The sequence below is a fragment of the Haliotis rufescens genome, unplaced genomic scaffold, assembly GCF_023055435.1.
Source record: "Haliotis rufescens isolate VD_foot unplaced genomic scaffold, xgHalRufe1.0.p SCAF_20, whole genome shotgun sequence".
In the NCBI taxonomy this organism is placed as follows: Eukaryota; Metazoa; Mollusca; class Gastropoda; order Lepetellida; family Haliotidae; genus Haliotis; species Haliotis rufescens.
The window spans coordinates 10,104,727-10,130,911 of NW_025963891.1; the positions used below are offsets into that span (position 1 = coordinate 10,104,727).

At 39.1% G+C, this 26,185-nt stretch overlaps 1 protein-coding gene across 1 annotated transcript in view; it reads left to right on the forward strand.

Annotated features, from left to right (window-relative positions):
- Positions 1–3,349: 3,349 nt before the first annotated feature.
- The window catches only part of LOC124131244 (phosphatidylinositol 3,4,5-trisphosphate 3-phosphatase and dual-specificity protein phosphatase PTEN-like), a 49,255-nt gene continuing 26,419 nt past the window's right edge, over positions 3,350–26,185 (forward strand). The window contains exons 1-3 of the mRNA XM_046494368.2: positions 3,350–3,740; positions 19,962–20,046; positions 25,594–25,638. Coding sequence (XP_046350324.2) covers positions 3,662–3,740; positions 19,962–20,046; positions 25,594–25,638 — 209 coding nt within the window. The 5' untranslated portion in view covers positions 3,350–3,661. The remainder of the gene's footprint in view (positions 3,741–19,961; positions 20,047–25,593; positions 25,639–26,185) is intronic.

Sequence of the window (26,185 nt, forward strand, 5' to 3'; positions counted from 1 at the left end):
GCGACCAGTCCTTGTTTTATCCCCATAATGCCGAGCGCCAGTCATGCACATGTAACAGCAAGTACCATCTTTTAAAGTGTTTGGTATGTTGGTATGTATGACGCAGCCGGGATCGAATCCGACCTTCCGCTCTCCGAGCAGACGCTCTATCCACTAGGCCATACGAAGGCGATCACAAGTTAACGTAGAAGAGTGGGTGAGTGAGTGGTCAGCCTAGTAACGTTTCGTTAACGTTTGTATGTTTTTTTGGTCAAATCCAATTTTCAAGTATACTTTCTTTTGCCCGGCAGTTAGTATAGGAATATGTATATTCTAAAAAATAAAACCATACAGAAGTATTTACTAAGTGCGGACTAAGCACCAATACACTTTATGGTTTGGATATTACCGTATTCGACGCAATAAGCGCCCTGTTACGACGTAAATTGTAATAAAAAGGTAAATTGTAATACTTGCAGCAAATTGTAATAATTTTGACGTAAATTGTAATAACAACGTAAATTGTAATAATATTCGACGTAAATTGTAATACGCAAATTGTAATAAAAATTGACGTAAATTGTAATAATCTCTACTTGCGGTAAAATGTATTAACTTTTTACGTAAATTGTAATAACCTTACTACCGTAGTGTCCAAGACGCCAATTGACTAGAAATGATCTTTGTCAGTTGAGCTTGCGTTTCACATGTACAATTCGAGAAATACTGTGTATGATGACAAACGTACAAAACTGTTAAGTTAGGGATGGTTGGTATAGGCTTTATCGTACAATCGTCATTAAAGGGTGGTGTCAACATAGTGAAAGACATTTATTGGAAGTGATGTGATGTTTGTGGCATGCTATCATCCACGTAGAAGATACTGTCATCTACGTAGAAAATACTCTCATCTACGTAGAAGATACTTTCATCTACGTATATGATAGTATCTTCTACGTAGATGATAGTATGCCATCTAGATACTATCGTCCACTTACATACTTTCATTTACGTACATGATACACCCCCCCCCCCCCCCCCCACCCCCCCCACCCCCATTCTTTAATGACAGTTGTACGATAAACCCTGTACCAACCCTGACAAGGATAGGTTCTAGTCATTTAACGCCTTTGACACTAAACTTATAAAGTTATTACAATTTACGTAAAAAGTTATTACATTTTACCGCAAGTTGAGATTATTACAATTTACGTCAATTTTTATTACAATTTGCGTATTACAATTTACGTTGTTATTACAATTTACGTCAAAATTATTACAATTTGCTGCAAGTATTACAATTTACCTTTTTATTACAATTTACGTCGTAACACGCCCACGGCGACATTTGCTAAGATATTGGCTAGTGAACAATCCCAATTAGCACCCCTTCCGATTGATCAATGTACACAAGACTTATTTATTCGCGTATAATACGCACTCGTGTGTTAATTATATGCATCCTTAATTATGGGCATTTAATTCTGGAAAAATATATCTGTCGTACATAAACTTTTCAGGCTGTCAGCATAAACCACGAAATTTATCTTTCAACTCTGTTTTTTTTACCAAAATAACATTCTAATAAGAGCCCCCTATTTCTAATTTTGAGAGCGCCCTGGGCGCTTATTACGTCGAATACGGTATATCGCTAATTTAAGACATTATCAATTGAAAATCAAACGTATGATAAAATCAACCTTACATTTTCCCGAAATGTTTACAGTACCAAAGAAAAGCGAATCATTTTTTAAGCTTACACCATTTTTTGAGAATTCAGAAATTAATTGAGAACGGAATTAGGTATACCTTGGAGCATCAGGCTTTTATACATATAAATTTTATTTTCAACGAAGCAGCAAACAGAAAGCCTTCTGTTTCACTTTGCAAGCCAACCGACTTCACCCAAGTGAGTGAGTATGGTTTTACGCCGCTTTTAGCAATATTCCAGCAATATCACGGCCGGGGACACCAGAAATGGGCTTCACACATTGTACCCATGTCGGGAATCGAACCCGGGTCTTCGGCGTGACGAGCGAACCCTTTAACCACTAGGCTACCCGACCGCCCCTACTTCAACCAAGCGAAGGACTCTGCAGGGTTGCCGAGAGATATGACAATCGGTTTGGGGAGAAACGGTACAAGTAATCAACGTGAGGATTGTGACAGTATGCGGGAAGGTTATTAAAGTACGTGTAAATATTTTTAAAGCTTGTACATTTTGTCATAAGCCTTAAAGAGACTTACATAATGTTGATATCTTAGATAAGAAAATAACGACACGTGGTCGTTGTTTAGAGTACAATAAAACACTGCAGGGAGAATAAACCACTCGGGGCTGCGCCTGCAGTGTTTTATTTTACAATAAACAACCCCCACTCGTCGTTTGTCTCTTAAATAAATGTAAAAGTGATCAGAATGTAGATCTAGATCTACATTTGCAACTAAAAATCAACAATAATTATGCCGATAAAGACTACGTGGCAGAATAGAAAATTGAAGTTTTGAATTTAAAAGAAATTTTCAGAAATCTCAAACCCTCTTAATTATAAAAGGTTATGAAGTTATGCGCTTCTAAATATTCATAATATGAAAAAGAGGTACGGATCGTGATTACATTTTCGTTTGCCTTTGTGTGTTTACCATTTTGTCGTATTAAGATATTATTTTTAACCTTAAAAACCCACAATATCATCCAGAATAAGGAACTTTAAATTCCATCGGCTTATAATAAAATTCTTCTTTGAAATATATTTTCAGTCCAAAATACGGATTTCGGGGCGTATCATCTCAAAATCATTAATGGAAATTCATTTTTAAAATAATTGTTTAGCCTATATTATGAGGAAAAGAAAGCGCTTTGAATTAATCGAGGGAATAAAATAAAACGTATCATTGATCATGGCTATAAATAAACGTGCATGCAGAAACCAAACTTGTTATAAAATGCGTCTGACAAACTAACACGGCGAAACAACGACAAATCACATCCCCAACGCCGACCCTTCTTGCGCTGCATGAGACATTACAATTCTAATTATGTTCGTCCCGTGCTAATCGATGCATTTTGCCGGGGTGCATCTCACGGTCACTGGGTCAAATACGATACTTACGTTCAATCTGACCCAGTTACCGAGCTGAAAAGGTCACCAAAGTGGGGCTTAGAACTTACACTACATTGACCCCTGACCTGTTGTCAAATTTAAACCGGCGTAGATTCAAGTCTGTTTTCAAGTCTACGAAAATAAATTCATCGATTAATGCATAAAATCAATGTACCTGCAAACTCCATATTTCAGCATGTGAACAGTGAAGCGTATTAAATGTAGTACATACGGACTATTTCTTGTGGTGCGCAGTTAACGGTAAGGCGGCCGCCATCATGGCCACTGTTATTTCCGCACACAAGTCGGCTTGAGACCTGTTCAGCTTGAACATGAATTGACAGTGGGATTTTGTTATTCAAAATGGATTTTTTGGATCCGGTGTGAAAATTGGAATGGATTGAGACTAAATTTGAAGCGATGTTGTGTCTACAGGGCTCGAAAAGGACAAAGAGCGAGCACCTGCCAAAACCGAAGAGTTGATATCATGTGAATATAGATCTATCGGTGCACTGTCGCGATTATTTTATATAGTTCAACCAACATTGACTTTTGAGTGTTCCGAAACATTTCCAAGAATGGCGAATAAAATCAAAGAGTGGGTCAGCAAAAACAAACGCCGGTACAAGGAAGATGGCTACGATCTGGACCTGACTTGTATCCTTTTAACACATGTTGAGCATTTCAAAATGTCAAACAACATTTCACACTCCAACGAGTTAAATGACAGTCTAATTAATTATTTTTCTTATTTTTCAGCTTGACCAGTGTTATTTGTTGAATTGACATGAATGCATATGTTCCACTATTTGAATGCGTCTTATTATTGTACCACAGGCTCAGCTACTCCTTGCTGTCAGTGTCATAAACTCAAGGCTCATAATGATAACCACACCACAAAATCTTAACAGGAAGTAATTCTCGAAAACCTAGACTCCTGATCTTGTGGTGTAGGGTACATGGTGTCGTTTAATTTTAGGTTTCATTCGATTTTACACAATAAATAAATAACAATGTACATATTTTTTAGTCAGCTTGTAATATCAGACCCTTTTTCTACCACATGTTGACTTTTTACAATTAATTCAGTCACGTTATTCAAGTATACAATCAACTTCCTGCAACTTTATATGCAAGTAGCCTGAGAGTGCACGCTAGTGGATTTGTGTATTGGTATTTTGATATTCAGAACATGACTGTCATTGAATCATTTACTGGTTTTAGGGGAAGTAATGGTTGATAAGAGCTCCACAATCACAATATTTTCTGGGGTTTGTTGAAAGGTTTTATCAGAGGCTTAAGCATTCTCTTTCTGTATTGTGAATACAGCTGTAACGTCCTGGCTACCCTTGACGCTAATACAGGTGTAAGCCAGGTCAGTAAACTAGATTGCAATTTGCATATTCTCAGAAACCCTGGACTAAATTTAGTTTAACCTATTATTTATGTGAAATATAATCTGTAACCAACATGACCAAATTGCAGCTTTTTTTGTAAAATTTAATCCAAGGCATTTTTAATCTGCCAATAATTAGTCGGAATAGTTAGAGGTGTGCGGTATTACCATATGGACTGATATTTAGTTCCAGAAATAAGTTATCTTATTTAAATATATATCTACAAAATATTAAAAAAGAAAATCCAAATGGAGCCCAGAACAATCTTAATTTTAGAGCTGAAACTTGTTTTGGACTCATTTAATATTTATTCTCTAGTGTCTGGGAGACAGACTCTTACAGGAATACCACAATGTGAAATACTAATGAATACATATCACAATAGATTTGAAAGATACTGGTATATTATGTTTTTCAAAATCATGCATATTTTCATCTTGTTGGAAATAAGTGACAAGTCGATCTGAAGTTATGAAAATCAGGAATTAGCCACTGATTACTGTGATCGATAAAGGGAAACTATTCATGTCCAGCTTCTTGTATTATTTAGTCTATTACACAAGCCAATTGTGACGGGAAGTCCGATGTATAGGTCCATTTCAGACTTGTAAAAAAATGATAAAAAAAATTGTGAAAAAGTGTGAAGATAACAAATTGCAGATGACAGAAAAGCAGCACTCTATAGTGGTGTGTATCACAATACAAGAATCATTGCAAGAAATTGCAGCGTTAGAAATTGGCACTAGTCCTGTAGTGCTTGCCAAACTGCCCAATAGTTGTGGTATCATAAGGACTAGTAGAAATTTGCCATTTTACATGTTTGAAGGGTTTTGCTATATGTTGTCAGCATAAGTACTGTAGACAAAAAATGTTATTTCTACTGCTGAATTGCAACATGAAAGTCAGGTGAATGCCCTTTACTATTAACAGTAGTGTTGACACTTTTCCGTTACTGCACCCATTTGTGAAGCAACGCTAGGTGTCATGTCTGGTGTGTTCACGCCTTTCATGATCTTTGACACCAGTATTCCAGTTTTGTCTTTTAATGTTTGTCTAGTCTTTTAATCTGGAAGATGATGTGACATATTGTGTCACTGTCAGTCTGGAATTCCTGTGATAGATCTTGTTTTGACTTGAAGAGTTAAACAAAAGTTTGTCACATTGATGTTTGACAAATATTACTTTTGATTTTTCTGGATGATAATTTGTTTGTAGTTTAATGCCACAATATTTCAGATAAATGAGGTGGTCTGTAGATAATTGCGTCAGTACCAGACAATCCAGTGATTGACATCATGAGCACCAGTAATACAATCCATGCAGTGGGGATACGATGACATGCAATCAACCAAGTCACCGTATCTGATTACCCGATCTGTTTAGTCAGCAGGTTGCTTGAGACCATGGGTGTTTAAGATGAAGTGTCAAGGGCATTAAAAGGTTTTCAATTGTAAGGCAATCATTGGCAGGGAAGCAACTTAGCACTAGATTTTTAATCTAATGCTAAAAGCATCCTAAGGCCCAGTTGAAGTTCAGGCTTTTTAGAGGGGTCTCGTAAATGTTATCACAATTCGGGCTAGTAAATGTTTCACATTACATGCATTAACAAAGGTGAATCAGCAATTTGTCTTAAGGTAATGGTCGGGGCAGTCGGGTAGCCTAGTGGTTAAAGCATTCGCTCGTCATGCCGAAGACCCGGGTTCGATTCCCGACATGGGCACAATGTGTGAAGCCCACTTCTGGTGTCCCCCGCCGTGATATTGCTGGAATATTGCTAAAAGCGGCGTAAAACCATACTCACTCACTCACTCACTAAGGTAATGATCAGTCAGAATTGTTAGAGTGATTCTCAACACTCCTTATATGAACAATTATCAGAATAGTAGAACTAATAATATGTTAACCTGTTGCTATGATCATATTTCTTCCTTGCATGCTTTCTGTTATGAACATTGGTTGTTGTTGTTGTTGTTGTTGTTAAACGTCGCACTCAGCAATATTCCAGCTCTATGAATGTGGTCTGTAAATAATCAAGTCTGAACCAGATAATCCAGTGATTGACAATATGAGAATCGATCCACACAATAGGGATATGATGACATGCATCAACCAAGTCAGCAAGCCTAACCACCCGATCCCATTAGTCGCCTCTTACAACAAGTATAGTCACCTCTCACAACAAGTATAGTCACCTCTCACAACAAGTATAGTCACCTCTCACAACAAGTATAGTCACCTCTCACAACAAGCATAGGTTCTGAAGGGAAGAGACAAGCATGGATTTGCTGAAGACCAATTCTAACCCGGGGTTTCACAAACGTGCTGAACGTGTAAGAACTGCATCACTTCCGTCATTCCCCCTGCTCCTGCTGTACTGAGTTGCGTCCCTTAAGTATGCCCAAAAGCTACGATCATATCTTCAAATCCCATATTCGTCCTGATAATGTTTTTTGTCTTCCACCTTGAGCTGACTGTCATCGATCCTAATTGCATGGATCGATGCTCATGATATTAATCACTGGATTGTCTGGTCCAGACTCGATTATTTACAGACCGCCGTCATATAGCTGGAATATTGCTGAGTACGGCGTTAAACAACAAACCAACCAACCAACAACCTGCAGTGATACATCCAAAATACTATACAAAGCAGCATTAAACATGTTAAACCAAAGTCACTCACTCATTACCCTCCTGGAATACGAGGAGTCACCATCCATAGACTGCAGGGAATTTTGTTGCAGAGTTTTGTTGCAATATCGCATGCTCTTGGGGTACAATGACACACACTTTAACAAGTCACCTCGCCTGACCTCCCAATCCATTTAATCACATCTTAAAAGTCTTATCGTACTAATGTCTTATTGCAGGGAAAGGTTCCTGGGGACCTGTTCTAACAACAACAACAACACGTCAGTGTTTAAAACTAAGAATGAAAGTGGATCCTTGTATTATTAATTCAAACTCTAAAGTTTAAGATTTCTGAGACCCTAGATTGTGTAGATCATGTCGGTTAAATAACTTGGCGTAAAACCTAAAGTACCCAAGCATTTCTGAATTTTATAAATCTGAAAACTATTGAAAACAGGAATCAAAGGTAAGATATTTCTTTAGAGTTAGTAAAGTTTTGACATCTGGCTAATTTCACAGTTTACACTTGATCATTTTTATGTCACGCTGAAATCCATTTCAACAGTTTTGTTGTATAGAGGTACAATCTCATTAAAATCAGATCTTAGTTCTCGCTACCGCTAAACAAAGCTTTAGCGGTAGCGAGAACTAAGATCTGATTTTAATGAGATTGTATAGAGGTACCGCTGTACCGCTGTTGAAGTAACTGAATCTGTTATTGTTGTCCTATCACGCTTGAACTGTCCCGAGGGTGTGCGAGTTTTAATACCTTTTTTACACAAATGCTTACCTGATTACCTTTACGAGTTAGCCTTGGCTAGCATGCTTTGTACCAGAGCTTGAAACCGTAGGTAATAGACAGAAACCCAACACTGGTTCGGGTTTTAATGTTTCAAGGTTAAACCTATAACTACACTAAAAGAACCTCCATTCTCTGGTAAGTGAACAAAAATTATGTTGCAAGTAGTTTTAAAGCTAATAATGGCCATCAATTTTTGCTCTGTCATGTTTATCACGTTTGTGTTAGAAATATATAAAAACAAACTGTTCATCCTTTCAATGTTGTGTTTAGATTTGATTTAAACATATTTTATTCAGATTGAAATGGATTGGGAACAAGGGAACAAGTTATCCAACTTAGGACTCCCTCTCCTCTGTGTTTAGAGTAGTTGCAAATCTGATAATAGACGTCAACATCGCTCTGTCATATTTATCATGTTTATAAAAAGATCATATCATAACAAACAGGTTGTCCTTTCATACAGTTTATTAAATGTCTGGGGGGGTCGGGTAGCCTTGTGTTTGAAGCGTTCGCTCGTCACGCCAAAGACCCGGGTTCGATTCCCGACATGGGTACAATGTGTGAAGCCAATTTCTGGTGTCCCCTGCCGTGATATTGCTGGAATAATGGGATATTGCTAAAAGCGGCGTAAAACCATACTCACTCACTCACTCACTCACTCACTATTAAATGTCTATATGAAACTAACAGTGTGCCGTTAAAAGCCCCAATCGTTTGAAAATTTTGTGCATGCCATCAGGAATTAACCCAGTTAGATGATATTTAAGATAGATATTATTGACTGAGGTCAAAATTTCAATATCAACAGATTGGAGGATATCAGTATGCATGTCTCAAAATAGATGGCTTGGAAACCTTGAGGGGATTCAAAGGCTGAATAGGCCACCTGTACCTGTACTAAAGTGGCATTGGTCACCATTCTCCCCTTTCCATAACCTGCAAGAAAATTCGTCCCGTATCGATGAATGTTATGTGCGAAAATACAACAAACCAATCAGAGTTTGCATATGACTTCAAGTACCTAGGTCAAACTACCCTCAGGAATAATTTTTGATTTTACATATTCCTTGCATCTAAAAATATACCCTAGATACAGTTAAATGTGTTCAATCATGCTGTATAAATACTGTAAGTCCCGATGTGTTTTAAATAGCATCTGGAAATAGCATGTGGTGGAAATATACGTGAATCATTACTCAATGAGTTGACAGTTCTTTGAACTTTGCCCGTTTGTGCTCTGACGGAATCCAGTCGCAAAATGGTCACAAGAGGGACATGAGTTGCTAATCGGCTTGTGGGAACTAAATTTAGGGGTTGTGGGGTAACCTTGTGGTTGAAGTGTTCGATTATCACGCCGACGGACCAGGTTCGATTCCTCACATGGGTACAATGGGTCAAGCTCATTTCTGGTGTCCCCCGCCATGATATTGCTGGAATATTGCTAAAAGCAGCGTAAAACCATACCGTCTCACTCACTCAGATTTGAATTTTATTTGACAGCCATTTTGAAAATGTGCATCAGTCAACTTGTAGTTTGATGTGCATTGTCAGTTATCTGGCATTCAAATCTTCAATGGCCACATAGTTTCAGTGACTATGGATAGATAAAACTTTTGGATGGCTGACCTCTGGAATGGTGTCATGACAGCTTGTTTACAGACCTAGATTTTCAATATGGCCACCCTGGCTGCCATGTTGAAATTTTCAGCATGTGTAGCAGTTTCACGTCGTGTTCTTGTTGTTTGTTTGTGGTTTAAAGCCAAACTCAGCACTATTCCAGCTGTATGACGGCGGCCTGTAAATAATTGAGTCTGGGCCAGACAATCTGGTGATTGACATCATAAGCATCAATCCACACAGTTGAGATCGATGACATGCATCAACCAAGTCAGCGAGTCTGTCCACCCGATCCCGTTAGTCGCCTTTATGCACTAGCATAGTCTCCTTTTACGGCAAGCATACAAAGTTGCTGAAGACATATTCTTCCCCGTATCTTCATGACATAGGTACAATCTGTGTCCCCCGTCGTGATATTGCTTGAATATTGCTAAAAGTGGAGTAAAACCATACTCACTCACTCACTCACTCCAGTGCGTTGTTTACTCTTACTGTTGACTGTAGTTTATTTCAGCTTGGATCAGTCTGTTTGTCTGAGTATGCTTCAAGTTGATATTGTATGAGTGCTAAATAATTTCAATATTCTTTACCCTGGGATTCATTGTGGACACCTGTATCATTACAACTCATATTTAACTCACAATCTCTGTTTGAATCAGAAATGCTTTAAGACCTGTAGAAGAAAGTTCTCCATCCTCAACGGTATTAACTGCTACAAGGCTGAAGCTTGCCAAAAGATATCCAGCCTTGGCAATATGCCCGTCAGTGCTGAAACACTGGGACAGACTTTCAAAAAGAAAACATTGAAAAATACTTGATAAAATGTTGCTAGATTTTATTTTCAGTTTCCTATGCCTATCATCAGCCATCTTTCCTCTGCCACCGGTCCTGGAAGCAAAGTATTAGATATAACCACACATCAGCCACTCACACAAGCCCTAGAGGCCTTCAAAGCATACCCAATCTTCCATCTATACTTCTGCAGCTATACTTTTTCACCACTGTGTATTTTCCCCAGCAACAAGTAGTTCTTTGTCATGGTCCGCCTTCCTGCTATCAGCTTTGGAGAATGGTGGAGCCCCAATTGACTCTTTTGGGGAGCTAGTCTCCATAGATCTCGGGCTCTGTGGATGCCATAAGGTTGGTAATTGATACGGCATTTATTGCCTGGCTGTAGGCTCATTGGTACCGAAAGCTTTTTATAGATCCCTGATCCACAGTCCTGCCATTATGGGCAGGTGGTATTGAAAAGATGGATTTTGAATAAACACATGCAGGGTGTTTATATGCATATCTATAAATAAGCGTGGTACGGTGACACAGTAACACAAATGTGTGCGCAAGGAGGAACTAGGCTGTAGTGAGCTGATTGTGTAATGATAATACCAGCTTGCTCCGCCTGGCTCGGTCACTCTTAACACTGGCGTATTCAGAAGCTTGCTTAACATGGATTAGCTGGTTAGATTGGAAACCGAAAGCACCCAGATGACAAGTAATAGAAGAACCAGTTTTGATAGATAGCTGAAAACTTTCCCATCCTTTTTGTGTGTGGTGTTTCAATGAGTTTCGTGTTTAGAATTGTTTGGTTATTTGTGTTCAGCTTTGGACTTTCATGAAGAATTATTACAAAGTGGCAGAGCTCTGGTCACCCTGATCAGTGATGGTTGCCTTGGTTACCAAACATAATCTTTTGTCAATATCTATATGGTATGTTTTTAGGGCTGGGATGATACACCAACTGTGAGATCTGATATGTATCACGATACCTTGCTCACGATCCGATATGTGAGTGAGTGAGTGAGTTTGATTTTACGCCGCTTTTATCAAGGCATCGGTGTACATTAACTGTCAATAGATGTGATTCACATGAAGCAGGAGTGTTTGGCTGGGAGTGAGTGAGTGAGTGAGAATGGTTCTACGCCGCTTTTAGCAATATTCCAGCAATATCACGGCAGGGGACACCAGAAATGGGCATCACACATTGTACCCATGTCGGGAATCGAACCTGGGTCTTCGGCGTGGCGAGCGAACGCTTTAACCACTAGGCTACCCGACCGCCCCCTCCGATATGTACCACAATACTTGCATGTGCTCTTATCTGTGTAGCGTAAGCCATCTTTTTCATAGACAGGATGGCCAAATACCTGGCACACTGACGATTTACAGTTGGCAGTGTCAAGTATGGCACAGCAAATGAAAATATGTATATTTTCACTATTCACGTTCACTACTGATTAGTGTTTAGTGGAACAGTTATTAAAGCAAACATTTAAGGTCAGAATCAGTATTTTTTTATTTAGTGTGCGACTTTGATCGATACTTGTATCGAGAAGTAGACAATCGCGATCTACCGATGCACGGGTGTATCGCCCCACCACTAGTATGTTTACGTCTGACGAGCATGTTTAAGATGAATAAACCTATCTAAAATGTCCGCTCATCCTTCAGGCAGGTAGGCCTTTTTGTTGGGAGTTGAAGACTTTTGTTACTGAAATCTGATTATTTATGGGCACAATAGGCATGATATCGTTTGACTTGTGTATTGTATCCTGGTTAAACCCGGATTTGGACTTCTGTTACCAGTTGTTTTAACAAATAAGTAAGTCGGTTAATGTTTCAACAATTTGCATGATGTGCACACTTGGAATATCAATGATAATGACATGTACAATCCATGATGAAGTTTACTGCACAATTACTTGAATAGAAATTATTATACAAGGCTAAAACTGCACTAAATGAGCATATGCGATGTGTAGGAATACCATATTTTCTTGAGTATAGTGCACACTTTTTTCCAAAAAACACAGCTGTGTAGAAAGTGTGTACACGCCATAATGAGTTTTGATGGTTTTTTCCCCTAACGCAAAGACATTACAGTGAGCACGTAACACTGGAAATACCATGTCAACAAATCCATACTTAAGTACACAAATTAATCATGTTATTACACTGTCTGGCTATAAAAAGTGTTTATTGTATATCTGGACTAATGTTTGTAACTTATTTCATTAATTTTATTCAAAATTCCTTTTAATATTGTTTTAATTAATTTCTGTGAAATTGTGTATGATGATTGCTGTTTCCAGCTTAGTTTACAAGAAAATACACTAGGTAATCTTAATCCCTGGATGTAAAACAAAGCCTAGCAGAACAAAAAATACAATTAAAACGGTAAATCAACATGTCTGGTGATTTTTTTTATCTTAAATTTCAAATTTGTACTGACCAAGTATCTTATCACCCATTCATTGACCATTTTTTTCTGCGCATAATATTCAAATTATTTTATCCTAGGACAACTGAAATGGAAGATCCCACTTGTCAACAACACATTATCATTTCCTGCCTTTGTCTGATATGTCTGACTGTTTGTTTCGTCCAAACATGGAGCAAAATTTTTTGGAAATTCTTTTGGTCAGAATATTTAGATTTGCGACCAGCAGTATACATGGTATATGTATTTGTTGTCACCTAGAAAATATGTGGATTTTTTTCAATTCATTTGGTACTTTAAGACAAGTTCACTAATTATTTCACTAATCCTAAGTGTTCGTAGCTTTAACGTGACAAATTTGTTTACTTGTGTGCATTTTCTTCGGTTTTAGTCATTCCTATTTGTAGCAAAATTGAAGCATTGAGAACTCGTTCAGAGTTATAGCCTTCAAATGCCACTAGTCAATGAAAGCTACCATTATTGGAATTTTACTTGACCTCAGCACAATTTTGTAGTCGCAGACTAGCAGACTAGCTTGAATTTTGAATGCTGTTGTCATGTTTTTTAGCAGTGTCATATTATTATGAAAAATCCAGAACAGGAACCAGATGCAAGTGAAAGATTTCCAAATTGACAAGTTATGGTTTGTTGGGTGGGTTGGTGATGAGGAACAAGATGTTTCTACGTGGCCTCATCCATACCTGAATGTCCATGACGTGAGCTGTCAGTACTACCTAATGTGGGTTAGCTGTCAACTAGGCCACGTGCATTCTGGGAAACACATGACATGAGCTGTCAGTAGTACCCAATGTGGCTTAGCTGTCAACTAGGCCACATGCATTCTGGGATGACGTGGGACTGTATAAATTCCTGTGCCACGTCATGGGCTTGACAAAAAGCCAGTCCCTAGCTCCAGGAAGTTATCTCAGCCGTGGCCTTTGACAGATCATGTGGGAACTTCCTGAATATAACATGACTGTGTCATGTGACCACATGCACATGCACTTGCATCACTCAATGTGCTCAACATTGGCTACATGAGGAATGTGTTGACCAGAACAAAGGGCGGTGCATATGCCTTCCGAGATACTCTTTAGGCACGGTTAGAATCTTTTTTTATTTTCACTAGTCAGTAAAACTGGCCTGCTACAAAGTTGCCATCTATCCAATGGTAAAAGTGCTGGACCTCAAGGAATGTCACCACTTCCTGAATTTTATAGGTGACTTTCTCTAAGCCATAATAAATTGTTGAGTTTTTATCCCACCCGTCTCACTTCCAAACACCCCTCCTCACATCATTTTTTGTCCCAAATTACCTATTATGCCTATAGACAAAGAAACTCATCTTCCCGAGGCAAGAGCGTGAACTGACTTTAAAGGTCCAGTTTCCACCCTTGCCAAACTAGGCTGGAATTCCTGGGCTTGATCATAGTGCCACCAGTGGCTTTTTAGAGTTATGTCCCTTCGAAGCCTCTCCCATGGACCAGTCAGATTCCACCTTTCGTATCACTTACATTTGCTTCAAACAAAACAGTGGCTCCCAGTCAGGACGATCTGATCAATAATCAAGGTCCATATTTTGATAAAACAGGTCTTACATGGAGAAATGCATCAAATCACGTGAGCACCTTGATTAAAAATATTAAAAGATTTGGAAAATATCTGTTGACAACAAGTTGGCGGTGCACATGCTTTGCAAATCCTGCAATTGACCAAAATCTGCATGACAGTTTACGAACCGGATTTCAATTTTGTTGTGTGATTTTGATTAGGCTATGCATAGACTCGTTAGTCCAGCCAAAATGTAACTCCATAATACCAGCCTAGTTCGGCATGGGTGGAAACTGGACTTTTTTAGTCAGTAAACTCTCTTGTCTCGAGAAGATGAAGAAACTATGTTTCCTAGTTTCTTTACTTGATGAATTATGTACCTTGATATACAGTCCAGTCAAACACTGGGGCGGTCGGGTAGTCTAGTGGTTAAAGCGTTCGCTCGTCACGCCGAAGACCCGGGTTCGATTCCCGACATGGGTACAATGTGTGAAGCCCATTTCTGGTGTCCCCCGCTGTGATATTGCTGGAATATTGCTAAAAGCGGCGTAAAACCATTCTCACTCACTCACTCACTCCCAGCCAAACACTCCTGCTTCATGTGAATCACATTTATTGACAGTTAATGTACACCGATGCCTTGATAGGTTTGTTTTTTTAATTAATGCTAATAAACTCTTCAACATGTTCAACAGTGGTAGTGATAATGGATGTAGCACATCTGCCCAGATAGCAAAAGGTTCGTGGTTCAAGCCCCTGGCCGTGTCATACCAAAAGTTTCCAAATGGTACTATTGGTTGCCCTGTTTGGCCACAACTTTCAGGGGATAAAACAAGGACTGGTTCGGCTCGGAGTCCGTATACTCTGTCTGAGCGGGGTATCTATGTTAGACTGCAGCATAGTTTCTTAGTGAACTTGCACTATGACATCGGCGTAAGCCCCAACAAGCAGCCACACATCCTCACGCATGCATGTACTTGGCTATATAAGTACAACAATATTGAACTTGTCGTAACACCCCATTTCTCCGCCATCTCAGCATTGGCCTGGAAGTAAGTTTTAGGAATAACATAATTTCATGTGGGACTGACTGTTGGGTAGCTTCCTGGTTAATGCATTGGCTCGTTACACCTGAGACCTTGGTTCGACTCCCCACATAGGCACATTGTATAAAGCTGATTTCTGGTGTCCCCTAAGAGTGGCAGAAAACCCAACACACCTACCATGCTTACTCACTTAGGTAATGTGGAATTTTTCCAGTATTTTGTTAACTAACTTGCACTTGTAATTTGAGCCCCAGAGAAGAAAGTGATAACTGATTTGAGGGCAATTGGTAGTGGAAGACTGCTGGGTACTCTTGTACTGGCCACTGACACTACCCCTTTACATACAAAAAACGTATTAGACCTTTGCAGTCAATTACTCTAATGTCTTTAAACTTCTTGTTTTTTAAATAGCAAAAAGCATGAAATTAACCATGCAATAATACATGCTTGATGAAAAGAATCAATTTTTTGGGGGAAAGGTAAATAAAAAAGATGAAGTCAGTGATAATGAAATTTCTTTAAGACAACCATGATAGTATTCACCAGCATTTTACAAGCCCTTGTGGATTTTGACTTGCTTCCGGCTAGTGGGATAGCATAGGTGTCACAGATGGATTAAAATCTGAAAGGACTTCACAAACTTTATAACTTCAGCCAAAATTATTTGTTGAAAGCATAGTTTCTAGATTATATAAATAACAAGAACAAGTTATTCCTATAAGAGACTGGCTGTACTGTCCACTTATCTAGACTTGCCTATTATGAGGATAGAATTACTATACACCCCCAGACTTATCATTCAGTACAGCCTTGGAGCAAGGCTACTCTGCCTTCTGATCATGCTGATAGTTGATGTTCGGATAGGTATTAGGTATTGGCATGGTGGTATTAGTTTTCTGTGACCAAGGGAGAGAGAGAGAGACCAGTGGCATTGATTGGTCCTACTGACTGCTTGAGGAAGCACTTAACACTGTTGACAGTGGACTATGACTTTGTCAGATGAGCGTTGTCTATTGATTGGGACATATTATTTCTACCATGTACTTATGGAATTTGCAAGCTTGACGATCGTGGTCATCTTCCGAAGGCAAGGGAGTTAACTGACTATAAAAGTCCAGTTTCCACCCTTGCCGAACTAGGCTGGTATTATGGAGTAACATTTTGGCATTTATGCATAGTCCAATCAAAATCGTGCATCGAAATCTTGGTTAATTTCTATCCCCACATTATATTTGGTATATATATATATATGCTTTCTCAAGGATGGGGCCCTGCTTTGAAAAGGCTTGTTGTGAACCATGGAAATATCATTGTCAGTTTCTGAGGCATGGTTACATCTCTACAGGCATGAAATTATATGTTGCGTGTATCTTTACAAATCTAAGCAAATCTAATGTACCCATGAAGATCCAGGGCAGAATAGGTCTTCAGCAACCCATGCTTGTCGGAAAAGGCGACTATGCTTGTCGTAAGAGGCGACTAACAGGATCGGGTGGTCAGACTCGCTGACTTGGTTGATACATGTCATCGATCCCAATTGCGTGGATCAATGCTCATGACATCAATCACTGGATTGTCTGGTCCAGACTCGATTATTTACAGACTGCCGTGATATAGAGTGCAGCGTTAAACAACAAACCAACCAACCTACAAATCTAATGCTGGTGCTATGTCAATCAAAGGTCAAGGTCATCTCTGAGGTTATTGTGAAACATAGCTGTAGTTGGTAATTGTTGGATCTTCAAATGTTATCTTGGTTTAAATCAAGGTCTGAAAGTAATGTTTTTTGGACTGGAAGTACAGTAAGACTTTGAGGGGCGGTCGGGTAGCCTAGTGGTTAAAGCGTTCGCTCGTCACGCCGAAGACCCGGGTTCAATTCCCGACATGGGTACAATGTGTGAAGCCCATTTTTGGTGTCCCCCGCCGTGATATTGCTGGAATATTGCTAAAAGCGGCGTAAAACCATACTCACTCACAGTAAGACTTTGAGCATGTTGAGCTTTGTGGAAATGGCGGTATCAGGACTGCTTCTGGTTTTTTGCAAATAAATGCAAAAACCTCAAGTTAAAAGGTTTTGGTTTCATCAACATTTGAAGTAAGTTTCTTGTTCCCCTGTCAGTTTTCTAACCTCCTTTGGCGCTTGTTATGGCTGGGCAGTTTTTCGGGCATCAATATGATAATAATACAAATGTACAATCATTGCCGTGATTCAGTTTTTTCTTGTGTCATGATCCGCTGATCACATGTTCAAATATCAGATAGACTCTCTATTATGGTTAGTCGACCCGTGAAGATTCCTGGATAGAATACGTCTTCAGCAACCCATGCTTGCTGTAAAAGGTGACTATGCTTGTCGTAAAAGGCGACTAACGGGATCGGGTGGTCAGGCTCGCTGACTTGGTTGATGCATGTCATCAATCCCAATTGCGTGGATCGATGCTCATGATATTAATCACTGGATTGTCTGGTCCAGACTCGATTATTGACAGACCACTGTCATGTAGCTGGAATAATGCTGAGTGCGGCGTTAAACAACAAACCAACCAACCAACCAAATCTATGGTTAGTCAGCACCATTACCCTGTTGATGTCACCAAAGTGTTCACTGCTGAAGACCACTTTGGGCTTTCTCCCACATCAAGCTGACACACAATGATTACTGAAATCCTATTGAAACAAGTTTTACCCAACTCGCCCATCCTCATCTCTCTGTTTTGAATTATCAATGTTTGACACACATGATGGCGTATGGGCTGTTACCTGCATTGTTTTGTAAGCATGTTGATCAGGAAGTTGAACAATGATGACTCATTAAAAAAAAGTATACTGGTGGAAACTTGACTTTTATTGTCAGCTTACTCTCTTGCCTCGGGAAGATGAAGAAACTGTGTTTCCTCGTTTCTTTACTTGATGAATTTCGTACCTTGATATACAGTCCAGCCAAACACTCCTGCTTCATGTGAATCACATCTATTGACAGTTAATGTACACCGATGCCTTGATTAGTTTGTTTATGATAAACATCTTCCCACCTAATGTTTTAAATGTTCATTTGAATGAAGTCTGAAATGCATGATCAGATTGTGGTATGTATTTTGGGCTGGAGGCCTTCAACTGAATAGAACTGTTTGTCTGTCTGTCTGTCTGTCTGTCTGTCTGTCTCTAAAATTATTGAAATCTCTAAAATTATTTTATTGTAGCCATTCTGGCCCTTGTTAACATGGTTAATCTGGAAACCTCATTTTCAGGTAGTTGCCATGGTAACTGTTGGAAATAAGTCTTAAGTTTTGTTAATCAGGAAAATCATTTAACATGTTTCAGGTAGATAATTTTGACTGATGAAACTTTACGAAACTCTATGAAACTACAACTTGATCCATCAGCATAGCAGCTGGTGATTTTAGAAGATGGGCAAATTTCAGCATCACATGGGATACTGCCATACTACAGTTGGGTTGGGATAAGTAGTGTTGAAATCAGTGCCAGTGTGCTTACACCCCACTCACTCACTGAGTCAATTACCTGGAGTCGTGGAACATTTGTCAGTATGGCTGAGGAGCTGCAGCATCTACAACAGCCAACACATACACCAGCTGGACCTCGCGCCCTCCCTCCCTGAAGGTGGGCTGGTGGTGGTGGGATGCTTCAGGCAGACCCACGGGGAAGCTGTGTTGGTTTGGCTTCCTTGAATAATGGTGGGAAAATGTGTCCTCTTAGAACTAATTGCTCGTGTTCATATTGCCCTGTGGGGATTGTGGGCTAGGATTGGTCCCAGTAGTCATGGACCATGACTAGAATATTATATATTAAAATTAATTAAAATTGTTCATATATATTTTTAATTATTTTTTTTACTAAAAGGCTAGGGAAGACTAGATAAAACTAAATTAAGTTTCCTTGCTTCCACATATGAAAACAGCGGATGAGAAAGGTTCTTTTGAAAAAAAATATAGCTACAACTTTTTTTGAAGCAATGTTTTTAAAGACAAGGTACTCGTCTATGACCAGAGCTGGTCCATATGGATCTGGTGGTCAGGTCTGGTGACTTGGTTGATGGCATGTCATTGTATCCCAGTTGCGTGGATCGATGCTCATGATATCAATCGCTGGATTGTCTGGGCCAGACTCAATTATATACAGAAAGCCATCATATAGCTGGAATATTGTTGAGTGCTGTGTCACACAACAATCAAAATCACAGCCTCATTTGTGATTTCAAGACAGAGTAGGTCTCCAGTTACCCATGCTTATCTTAAGTTTGTTTGTTTGTTGTTATATGATCTGTAAACATGGTCTGAACCAGACAATCCAGTGATTGATATCATGAGCATCGGTCCAAGCAACTGGGATACAATGACAAGCAATCAACCAAGTCAGTAAGCTTGTCGCCCATTCCTTTTGTTAGCCACCTCTTACAACAAGTATAGGTTGCAAACTACATTCAAATACTCACTGAATACATGAAAATTGTATTTAATGTCAGATATACAGTTGTGAAATGTGATTTTTTTCCCTGTATGCATGATATGATGATATATGTAACTTGTAAGCCAAAGAAAGTCAAAATTGTCTTGTAACCATAGAAACAATGTCTTGCATTTGCCTTAACTTTGCCAGATATTATTCCCAACATCATAGCAATGGGCTTCCCTGCTGACAACTTGGAAGGTGTCTATCGCAACAACATCGATGATGTAGTCAAGTAAGTCCTCATGGTCTTCTTGCACTTTTGGATATGAAATTAAGTTGTTGTACAATGCTGTGAGAGTATGCTGAGGTGAAAAGCGTTCATTTGTACCTTGACTAATAAACTGTGAAGATCTAATTTGCCAGGGTTTGAAGACTACCGTATTCGACGTAATAAGCGCCCAGGGCGCTCTCAAAATTAGAAATAGGGGGCTCTTATTAGAATATTATTTTGGTGGAAAAAAAACAGTTAAAAGATAAAGTTCGTGGTGTATGCTGCCAGCCTGAAATGTTTATATACCATAGATATATTTTTCCAGAATTTATTTGCCCATAAAGGGTGCATATAACACACAAGTGCGTATTATACGCGAATAAATAAGTCTTGTGTACATTGATCAATCGGAAGGGGTGCTAATTGGGTTTGTTCACTAGCCAATATATCAGCAAATATCGCCGTGGGCGCTTATTAGAGCGGGGCGCTTATTACGTCGAATACGGTATTTGTTTTTGTTCTGCTTGACCACCTCTGTGTTCTAGTGGATAGAACGTCTGACCGCATAGTGGAAGTTTGATTATTCTGGGCTACTTCCTACTAAGAGATGTTACTTGTTGCTACCCTGCTTGATGGGCGGTCGGGTAGACTAGTGGTTAAAGCATTCGCTCATGAAGCCCATTTCTGGTGTGACACGCCGTGATATTGCTGGAATATTGCTAAAAGCGGCGTAAGACCATACTCACTGACCCAACTAACCTGCTTGACAAGGACTGGTCTGCTCGTAGTCATTAGTCCAATCAAGTGCAAACTCGCTCACGCATGAACGCACACACAAACACATGCACGCCATTATGTAAGTTCAACAATCTTGAATGTGATGTTAAACCCAAACTAACTTCACTTCACCTTTGCTCTGCTGGTTATTTGTCTATAAAATCTTCTGAATTTGATCTAACTTCTGTAAAAACTTTACAAAAAACCCAACCGAAGCAGATCCTGATTTTCTAAAGGGGGATTCAGAGCCCTGTTTCCTGAGATGACATGCACATCAAGTTATTACTTTTCAGTATGTGCCTAGAGGGCACGGGTGGCCCAGTCGTCTAAGGCGTCATGATTCGCTGTGCAGAGTTGCGTCCCTTGGGCACGCCAGTAACCTATGATTGTGGGTTCGAATCCCGGTTTGCCCCGATTATGTTTCTAGGTTTGTCAGCACCATACCTGTGCTCCTGGGTTTCATCGAAGTGGTAAACGTCTGAGACCTGCATCACTTCGGGCTTTCCTCCCACATTAAGCTGACACGCCGTGATATAACTGGAATACTGTTAAAAGCTGTGTTAAACCCAACTCACTCACTCAGTATGTGCCTAAAACTTTTGAGAATACTTTCCCCGAACATGGCTCTTTGCATCATTTTCAGTAGAATTTAGTGTTATGTGGAATGACTAGCTGAGCTTACTGGACTGGACAGACTTTTACTAGACTCTGGCTTCTGAGTAGTGGCTATTGTGACAGTCGTCTGTTTAAAAGCAAGTTGATTACATTATCACTATGTCACAATCATGTTACGTGTATCATCATGTTATTTACAAATTAATATATTACTTATGTTGAAGTTTCTATGTCCTAATCATGTTGTTCTGTATCAATACATTTTTTAAAGTCTTTGCAGAATAATAACAAGAGTCAGTACATCATTAGGTGTGTAGTGTATCCAATCTTCAAATATGCGATGTACCTGTGAATTGCCACAACCCTAGTACTGCCCATGTTTGCAGCCTGCGCCAGACTGTTTATCACATCATGCACACCTTATTTAAACATGCCGACATGGGTACAACGTGTGAAGCCAATTTCTGGTGTCCCCCACCATGATATTGCTGGAATATTGCTAAAAGTGGCGTAAAACCATACTCACTCACTTATTTGAACATGCTGTAATCACAGTTTGCATGGTTTGTGAATCATTTGCTTTGACATTTAAATATATTTTAATTAAAAGTTTATATATTGCTTATGATTTGGGTCATGAACATTGTTCTCGGCGACTATGCTTGTCATAAGAGATGACTAACGGGATCGGGTGGTCAGGCTCGCTGACTTGGTTGATACATGTCATCGATCCCAATTGCATGGATCAATGCTCATGATGTCAAACACTGGATTGTCTGGTCCAGACTTGATTATTTACAGACCGCCGTCATATAGCTGGAATATTGCTGTGTGAGGCGATCAACAACAAACAAACAAACAAACAACATTGTTCTGTATTGCTTTTACTTTTAGATATTGATATGTAGACATAAAGACAGTCTAAGGAGACTCTAGCCATTAGTCTGGGTGTAATATATATCGTTATGTGTAGTAGGCTCAGCTCAGTATATAAAATAACTCTAAAATGATGCTAAGAGTCAAGTTGGGACTGGTAGACAGTGTTTGGCACTGGCTGTATAGATAACCAGTGTTGGAAATAGAGCCCACCCACGAACCTAACGTCAGATCAGGACTGGCTGTCTTGGAAAATCACAGATGCAAGGCAATATTAATCTTGTACATTTCATTCTGTATCGATACAAATCATTTCATAAATTGTTTTATTTTTACCTGGACAACAAGCAGCATGATAAGGGCTTATTTTATCATTAAAAAACATGATAGATAATGTTTATGACGATTCAAACATTTTTTACAATATCTTCTAATCCAGTTCCTAGTAGTTCCCTCACAAAAAATAACAATTAATTTTCTTTAATTATATGACTAATAGAATATGAAATTAAATAGTTAAACACAAGCCAATCAAAAATTAGTTGTTTTGTACGTACCATGTTTTAATTATTTGTGTGGATTTGGCATGTTTGGCTTAGAATTACCGTATTCACCGTATTAAGCGCTCTGCTCCAATAAGAGCCCCCAGGACCAACATGTAGACCAAATGCTAACTAATCTTTCTGACAGCCCCCTACTAACATCGAAACTTAACATGACCACCAATATTTTCTTTTGTATATTACACATTGTTTACAGAAAAACAGCAGTGTATACAGGGTACATAATTGCGGCATTTGCCCAGTGACTATGATCGAAAAAGGTTTAGTTTCATCTATGTTTGAGCTAAGTTTATTCACTATCACTAGAGCTCTTAAAACAAATTTAACTTGTGTATGTTTTTAATGTGCGCCCCCGTTTGTCAATTTTCTAAGCGTCAACAACCTCTTATTACGGCAAATGCGGTAATATGTTTTAATGATGTTCTGTTCTTCACTTTGTGGTTGTGCCTATCAGTGGTTATAACTGCTGGAGTTGTTTGTCCTACACCACTTCAAGCTGCTTACATAATATGCACTACATCAAACCATTGATACCAGTGATATTATCTACGTCATGTCACAAATTTGCATGACTAATATGATAAAGTTGATGTGATGAATGTTGATAACTGGGACTTGCCTCCACATGGCCTCGGCCATCTTCCAAAGGCAAGGGAGTTAACTGACTGTAAAAGTCCAGTTTCCACCCTTGCTGAACTTTCTCAAACTCACCCCTGAAAAGGCCTTAGGTTTTATAAAAGGCCTTAAACTTGACAGTCCCATATTGAATTTGAACTACCCTTTAAAAAGCCTTCAATTTTATGAAAATAATGAAATTTGGCACACATTGTTGACTCTGCTATTACATAAATAAAAATATTATTTGTTCTCAAATAATGAGTTATGACATCATTATGATCATGAAGCAATGTACAAGGGCTGGTCAAAAAGTTCTAAGCCTGGCTAACTTTCAACTATGGGCTATTACAAAGTGAACTAGTCAATGTAGTACATTGTTTGAGTAGTTCATTGAAAGTGTATTTGGTCTGCTGAGGACATTTGTATATTAGTAACAGCCAGTTGAACGTGATAGGGGTCCAAATGGATACAGACATGGAAAAGTATGAGTACCAAGCAGTCATCAAGTTTTTTACTTTAGAGAAAAGTGCTCCCCCAAGACATTCATGACCACATGTGACAAGAGTATTCCACTATTCCACAAGCTATTCCACTGTTAAACATTGGGCAGCTATGTTTATGGCTGGCACCATTCCACTTCTCCAGCGCCAATGAAATTCAAGTCTTCAAGATCAGTGAAGAAAGTTATGGCCACTGTATTCTGTGATGTAAAGGGTGTGATCCTTGTTGATTACTTTGAAAGTCAAAAGACAATTACTGGTGCCTACTATGCTTATTTGCTTGAGAGATTCTTTCAAAGAAAAGCGTCTAGGAATGCTGACCGCTGGAGTTCTACTACTTCATGACAATGCCTCTTCTTACACCTCTCGACTTGCAAAGGCTGCTGTGCGACAATGTTTGTTCAAAGAGCTTTCTCACCCTCCATACTCGCCAGACCTGGCACCAAGTGATTTCCACCTGTTTCCTGAACTGAAAGAACACCTTCGTTGAAAGCACTATTATGACAACGATGACCTCAAAGCTGCCATGAATGTGTATTTCAAGGTGGTTTCAGAAAACTTCTTCCTGATTGGAATTGAAAAGCTTCACTATCGATATAAGAAGTGTATTGAAAAGCAGGAAAATTAATTTGAAAAATAAAATTAACAACACTTTCACAATTGTTTTTTTGTTTTGTTAGGCTTTTGACCAGCCCTCACACTCAATAATTTAATCAATAAATAATACTGAAACACATAATTTTATAGTGTAATGGGATGTATATCCAGCCAGGGACACAAAGTATGAAAATACACTTGGGTTTTGCTTACCAATGAAATGAGTTATCATGGCCTTGAAATATTTTGAAAAGGCTTTGATAGAAACATACATTTGGTGGTTTACGTTTTTATGAACATTGAGGCATTATCATTAGCAAGGATTTAGAGTGGGATGAAACATTCTTTGGAAATAAGGAATAATTCTTAAGGCATTTTCAGGAATTGTTTTTCTCATCTTTCTGCTTGTTTTCTTTGGGTGATTGAAATGAAACTAAGCCCCACCTTAATACAGACTGCTTGTGTTTCCAGTTACAGGGTTATAGATGTGGTTAACAGTGGAAAGGAACCTCTTACAAACAAGGGAGCTGGGTAGCCTAGTGGTTAAAGCGTTCGCTCGTCATGCCCAAGACCCATGTTCAATTCCCCACATGGTTTAATGTTAATATGTGTGAAGCCCATTGCCGGTGTCCCCCGCCATGATATTGCTGGAATATTGCTAAAAGGGGCGCAAAACAATACTCACTCTTAGAAACAAGCAGGGTCCCGTTCCACTAAGTCACCTTAGCACTACGACTACTGTTAGTCCATGGTATGGGAGTTATGATCATCTTAGCGCTAAGGTCGCTTTTATCAAAACTGGAGGTCTTCAGCACCAGAGTTGTCTTGCTCCCATACCTACCATACCAACCAGGGACCCGTTCCACGAAGCGATCTTAGTGCTACGACTGTCGTAAGTCAGTGTTAAAGAGTGGGAGTTACGACCGACTTAGCGCTAAGATAGCTTTGGGGAACGGGGCCCAGGTCTACTGGTCTCTCTCCCTAAATCCAATTTCAATTACAAATTGTATTTTCTGTTTCAGATTTCTGGAAGAGAAGCATAAAGACAAGTACAAGGTGTACAACTTGTAAGTAATCCGGCTTTGTGGGAGATGTTGAAGATTGCACATACTGACCGACATGGGATCTAATTATAGTCTCCTTAATGCTGTCGACTTCAAATTAGCATAATTACATACATCATGCATCTAAAGTTCAGATTTCGTACTATGATTTACATGCGAGAAGCTGTCTAGCTTTCATCTTGACACAAAGATCGGAGATATCCAATGTCATATATCTCCCTGGTGCTGATAACCTTGAACTTCTTGTGTTGATAAAACTGCAAATTAATAATAGCAGAGTTGTAATTATGATTAAGCCTCACTGGAGGCCAAATAGGACTACTTTGTAATGTTGTCTAAATTGGTGGCGGCAGATAGAGATAATGGGCCTTGTGCCGGGATGGGTTTCAGGAGGTTTTGCTGCTTGCTTAAACTGTTCTATTCTATGCTCAGGATTTATATTTTTCTTTGTGATTGATTCAGCAGAGGGTAGATTTGACTTTAAGATCGTGTATGGCTTATCACTGCTGTTATAGAACACCTTCTTCATCTTAAAGGGGCCTCAGATCTA